Source organism: Triticum dicoccoides, chromosome 3A (genome assembly GCF_002162155.2).
Source record: "Triticum dicoccoides isolate Atlit2015 ecotype Zavitan chromosome 3A, WEW_v2.0, whole genome shotgun sequence".
Lineage (NCBI taxonomy): Eukaryota > Viridiplantae > Streptophyta > Magnoliopsida > Poales > Poaceae > Triticum > Triticum dicoccoides.
This window is the reverse complement of record NC_041384.1, coordinates 110,122,442-110,128,456: the sequence shown is the minus strand read 5'-3', so window position 1 is coordinate 110,128,456 and position 6,015 is coordinate 110,122,442. Positions and strand designations below refer to the sequence as shown.

The window sequence follows — 6,015 nt, the reverse complement described above, 5'->3', positions numbered from 1 at the left end:
GTGTGATGTGCGAGGTGGATGAGGTTGTTCTGGTTTGTGGCAGTCATAAGTGGAAGCAGTAGTACGTTCTTGTGTTGGCCAAGAAGAAACCAAAATAGGCACTAATTTATCTTATTTTGAATTAAGTATTATGCCATCAAAGCTAATAAATCACATTTCATTTTTTGCGTTTGATCAGCACCATTCAATGTAAGGATATAATTTGGCATGTTGTATTTCTGTACCACACTAGATTAGCCTTCTCATGAAGTCATCCTATGAAATTCGCAGGAGGGACATCATGCAAGAAATGATTTTTGTGGTGATTATGCAAAATAATGAGCAATGGCGATTGTTTTCTTGCAGCTAAGTTCCACATGTGGCTGATTCCTTGGATGTGGTGAGTTTGAGAATCAGTACAAGAAAAATGGAAGGATGTAAACTGAATTCTAGATATATTATAACTTTTTGAAGTAGCCAAATGACTCTGCATTGTAAGATACTGCAAATAAAGTCGCATGCCCGGGGTTGATATTTTCTAAGTCAAAGACAGAGTATGAAACATCATATACTTTATAAGGTGTGTATAGCTAAGGAGAAATTAATTTCTTGCTTTGAGTTGTGCAACTGTTAGCACATATGGCTTCTTTACTGAAAAATCAAATGGTTTCCATAACTCTCTGACATGAGAGTTCTTGCAATCCAAATATTAACCGACTTGTGCCATGAGATAACAAAGTTTATATACTCCTTGCTTAGTAAACCAAGATCATGGATTGATTTTTCTTGAAACTGTGCAAATTAGTTAGCTTCAGTGTACCAAAGAGTTCTTCTTGCTGTAAAGTGTCGTTGGCCTTAACAACCAGACTAACATTTTTTTATGTATAAAGATGAGTTTGATTTGGGTAACAGTATGTGCAAATTACATGTTCAGAAATGGGCCATCAAATGCCTGGGCATAAGGCAATTGGAGCACATACTGTCGATGAAACAACTGAACCACACCAAAGACGTGTTGAAGGGATAAACAAGGATGAAAACAACCTTGTTTTATGTTGTAGTTTGTCAAGTATGTGTTTTGATATAATCTGATCGTTGTCCTTTTACAGGTTACGGCCAATATTTTCAGGTCCCATTATTGATGGTGTATTGGTTTTCTTTTGTTGTCTTTGGAGGTAGCAAGCGTTCTTATTATCAAGTATCTCATGTCTTCTTAAAAATTGTTATATGAAAAAACTTAGATTCTAGACACCAAGAGAAAAACGGCGCAGCAAAGCGTGCGGACGCTTCTAGTCACGTTTATATATCTCAAAAAAGAAATGCTGACACAAAGCACGCTAGAACTCAACTGATTAATCATTTGAAGGATTGTCAATGAAGGTAGTTGATCGTACGGTGTATGCATTAATGCGTCCAAATTCATAGTAGTACTACTCCCTCCCGTCCCTTTTACTCCCCGTATAAGGTTTGTGTTATAAGTTAAAATTTTCAAAGTGTGATCAAATTTATATTAAAATATATGAACATATACAATACCAAATATATAATATGAAACTACATTCAATAATGAATCTAATGATATTGATTTGGTATTGTAAATGTTGATATTTTTTCTACAAATTTGATCAAATTAGATATATTTTGACTTCACACAAAACTTATATACAGACTAAGACTAAAAATGACAGGAGGGAGTACTACGCAATTGTGTTGTGACTTGAGAAGTCGCGATGCATGCATCATGCAACAAGCCCAACCATATGCATGTACAAGTATATATGCTTGTGTTTACTCTCTCGTACGTTCTCATGATGATGCCGGAGCTTTGTCCTTGGTGTTCTTGTCAGCTAGCTTGCGCCGCATACAGTTTTGGCGTCTCTTGCTGCGGCATACGTACGTATACAAACGTAGTCGACCTTTTTTTTCTGGCGTACATGCATGTCTGTGTTTGCTGGCTACAGGCCTACAGCCTACACGTACATATGTAGTACGTGTGAGATCATTCAAAAGAAAAGAAAAAAAAATGTACTATCACACGTACCTACGCAAGCAGGATGGACCGGCTACATGGTGCAACTTGCTAGCTCGCTGGGCCGCTGTTTGTACGGTATTCATTCAGCATAGATTTGCAAGATCTCTGCACGTACGTATCTCGTGTTCTTTTGCCACAGTTCGTGCATTCACTGTAGGTACGTACTGCCATGATCATAATGCACGTACGGCAAAATCAAACAAGAATCTTTGAGTCTCTCTCCCCCAACCCCAAGTCGTCGGTCGCGCCATCTAGCTAGCTAAGTTGTCTGCCTGGCTCACACTCGATCGCAGCCTCTCTCCATAGGCACGGCGCCGGTATTTATAGCCCACCATCCGCAAGAGAAGAGCCACAAAGACACAGAGATCGATCCATCGATCACTCAAGCTAAAGACACCCAGGAGATGATCATGGCTGCTCTCTTCGTGCTCGGGTGCTTCCTGCTGCAGACCGTCCAGGCAGCACGGGCTCACGACGAGGCGCTCGCGTGGACGCCGGCCTCCCCCTTCCGCGACGAGCTCCGCGCCCTCGGCGTCGGAGCGCTCATCCGCGACGACGCCGAGGCCACCGCGCTCGCGTCCACTGACTTCGGCAACGTGACGGTCGCGCCGGCGGCGGCCGTGCTCTATCCATCGTGCCCCGCCGACATCGCCGCGCTGCTGCGCGCCTCGTGCGCGCGCTCGTCCCCGTTCCCGGTGTCCGCCCGGGGACGCGGCCACTCCGTCCGTGGCCAGGCGGCCGCGCTCGACGGCGTTGTCGTCGACATGCCGTCGCTCGGACGCCTCGGCGGAGGCTCCAGCTCCACTGCGTCCCGCCTCTCCGTGTCGGTCGAAGGCCAGTACATAGACGCCGGCGGCGAACAGCTGTGGGTGGACGTGCTGCGCGCCGCCCTGGCGCACGGCCTGACGCCGCGTTCGTGGACCGACTACCTCCACCTCACCGTCGGCGGGACGCTCTCCAACGCCGGCATCAGCGGCCAGGCCTTCCGCTACGGCCCCCAGATTTCTAACGTCCAAGAACTGGACGTCATCACCGGTGCGTGCGCTGCGTACCTGCACGCTCACTACTTCATTAATTACAAGCAGCAAGTTCCTTGCGTACTCCTTACTTGACCACTGCTTGTAAATAAGTAGGGCTCGGAGAGATGGTGACGTGTTCGAAGAAGAAGGACGCCGACCTGTTCGACGCCGTGCTGGGCGGGCTGGGGCAGTTCGGCGTCATAACGCGGGCGCGCATACCGCTGGTGCCAGCGCCGACGAGGGCGCGCTGGGTGCGGCTCCTCTACACGGGCGCCGTCGCACTCACCGGCGACCAGGAGCGGCTCATAGACGTCGAGCGTGGCGACGCGCTGTCCGGGCTCATGGACTACGTCGAGGGCACGGTCGTCGCGGACGAGGGCCTGATCGGGAGCTGGCGCTCGCAGTCGCCGTCATCGTCGTCTTCGTCCTTCTTCTCGGGCCCCGATGCCGCGGCACGATTCGCCAAGCTCGCCGAGGAGGCAGGTGGCGTCCTCTACTGTCTTGAGGGAGCGCTGTACTACGGCGGCGCAGCCGGCGGCGAGCGCGACGTCGATAAGGTAATAAATGACCACCTTTGTCGGTGCGGGTGCGCGTCGTGAAGCGGTGGGACCCAGCGAGTCAGGGGATCGTGACTTTTGGCGGCCTATGACGTGGATGCATGCGTGGATGGCTCAAGCCTATAGCTTGCATGCAGCACCATCGTCGTACGTACTTGGCCTACCCTCTGCCCGCCCTTGGAATGCACATATATCGCACTGTCGCACACCTAACTTCCTTTTCCGTCCAAAAAATATATGATTTCTTTTTGCTATTTCACAGTCTTCTAAATTTAATAAGAACTGAGGGAACTAAAATTACTGTACAGGACGTGTGGAATTTTAGAAAACGTTTGTAGAGAGAGAGAGAGAGATTGGTGGGGCTAATCAATTAACGAATTTATTTCGAGTCTATTCGCCAAAAAAAATATACAAGTCCACTAAGTTCCACGTCATGAAGGGCAACTAAGGTGGTAAAAATCATACTCCTTTGTCCGGAATTACGTCGCAGAAATAGATTTATCTAGTCGTATTTAGTTTTGAATACATCCATTCTTGCGACGAGTAATTCGGGACGGAAGGAGTATGTGCAGAAACTTCTATTTAGTCGAAAACAGCAGAACAATGTGCACACACACACACACACACACACACACACACACACACACACACACACACACACTTCCGCTTTCTAAATCTAGAATTGCACAATGGTAAATGCAAATTCTTTTTTGCATTGAGTTGATCCCAAGGCTCACTATGATAACCAGTGTTAGTTGTGTCTTGTGACTAGGGAGTAGATCAGTACATGAAAAATATCTTGTCTCGTCATTTCATCATAGAGATATATAATGTCATCCATAAGCCACCCACAATACTAGAAAGAATACCTTTACCAGAATAAAGTAAACAGTTTGTCTAAAGTAAATCCATGTCGACATATAATCTTTTGAGCATCGATCGACGTCAATTCCGTGGAGTATTATCTGTTAGCCAGTACACCTAGTAGGCTAGCGCACGAACAAGCTAGGTCCGATGCATGGGATCGGATGGGACAGCGACCTTTCATGCAGATGCAAGCGGCCAATCCCTGGCTGGCCTTCCATGCATACACACGTCACGCCGTGCCCGCCACCAATTGTCCAGAAAGTAAAACTTGATCTATCACCTTTTGATAATTTGTACGGGTATTTGTCCTGCTCTTCTGCGGGGTAGATGGCTGCAAAAGTCATCGTAATGGTGGCACGTGCATGTTTTTCATAATGCAGTACGTTGACACGTCGGCAGTCTCATGCATGCATGCATGCATGAAGCTGTTCAGTGTGAAAAGTTATTGACCGGTGCATGCATGTACATGCAGAGGCTGGAGACGCTGCTGCGCGAGCTGCGGTACGCGCGGGGCTTCGCGTCCGTGCAGGACGTGTCGTACGTGGAGTTCCTGGACCGCGTGCACGGCGGCGAGCTCAAGCTCCGTGCCGCCGGTCAGTGGGACGTGCCGCACCCCTGGCTCAACCTCTTCCTCCCGCGCTCCCGCGTCCTCGACTTCGCCGCCGGCGTCTTCCACGGCATCCTCCGCCGCGGTACCACCGGCGCCATGGGGCCCGTCCTCGTCTACCCCATGAACCGGAACAGGTGGGACGGCGGCATGTCGGCGGTGTTCCCAGAGGAGGAGGAGGTGTTCTACACAGTTGGGATCCTCCGGTTGGCCGTGTCCGAGGGCGACCTCGGGCGGCTGGAGGAGCAGAACGACGAGATCTTACGGTTCTGCGAGGAGGCCGGGATAGCGTGCGTGCAGTACCTGTCGTACTACGCCGACCAGGCCGGGTGGGAGAAGAAGCACTTTGGTCCAGCCAAGTGGGCCAGGTTCGTGGAGCGGAAGAGGGAGTATGACCCCAAGGCGATCCTATCCCGTGGTCAGAGAATTTTCACGTCCCCGCTGGCTTGATCGCGAAAGATAATCCATCGGTCCCGATCGACTCCCCGACCTAGCTAGACCCTAGAGAGGGGTATATATTCTCTTTAATGCTTTGCCATCATGATATATTTAGCTTGCCTTCGTGCATGCATGCATGTGTGGGTTCGTCAGGAGGAAAATGATTTGAATTTACTGCATGTTAATTAGTACGATGTTTGTAGGAGTACATGTTATGTCGAAGTTAATTAGTAGTATGTCATGCAACAATAATCCTACACCTACGTATTTTATCTAGGTAAAGCTACGTAAACTTCCTAATCTACTTATCTCCCCCCCTGATTTTCATGGGGTGGGGCCGGGCTATTTTTCCCTTCCAATCAAATCATCCTAGATCAGTTTTTACGTAACTTTACCTGGCATAATTACGTAGGTGTAGCAAAGCCCGTCATGCAATCATGGCACGGATGGGTTATGTGGTAGAACATGCTATGTCGAAGTTCATTTGGCTTCCATGCAAGTGAATCAAGACGCTCG

At 48.7% G+C, this 6,015-nt stretch overlaps 1 protein-coding gene across 1 annotated transcript; it reads left to right on the top strand.

Annotated features, from left to right (window-relative positions):
• The first annotated feature begins 2,369 nt into the window (after nt 1-2,369).
• LOC119271344 (cytokinin dehydrogenase 2-like) lies at nt 2,370-5,673 on the top strand. The gene is made up of 3 exons (XM_037553207.1): nt 2,370-3,046; nt 3,145-3,587; nt 4,927-5,673. The coding sequence occupies exons 1-3, from the start codon at nt 2,416-2,418 to the stop codon at nt 5,509-5,511; spliced, it is 1,659 nt and encodes a 552-aa protein (XP_037409104.1). The 5' UTR covers nt 2,370-2,415; the 3' UTR covers nt 5,512-5,673.
• The last annotated feature ends 342 nt before the right edge of the window (nt 5,674-6,015 follow it).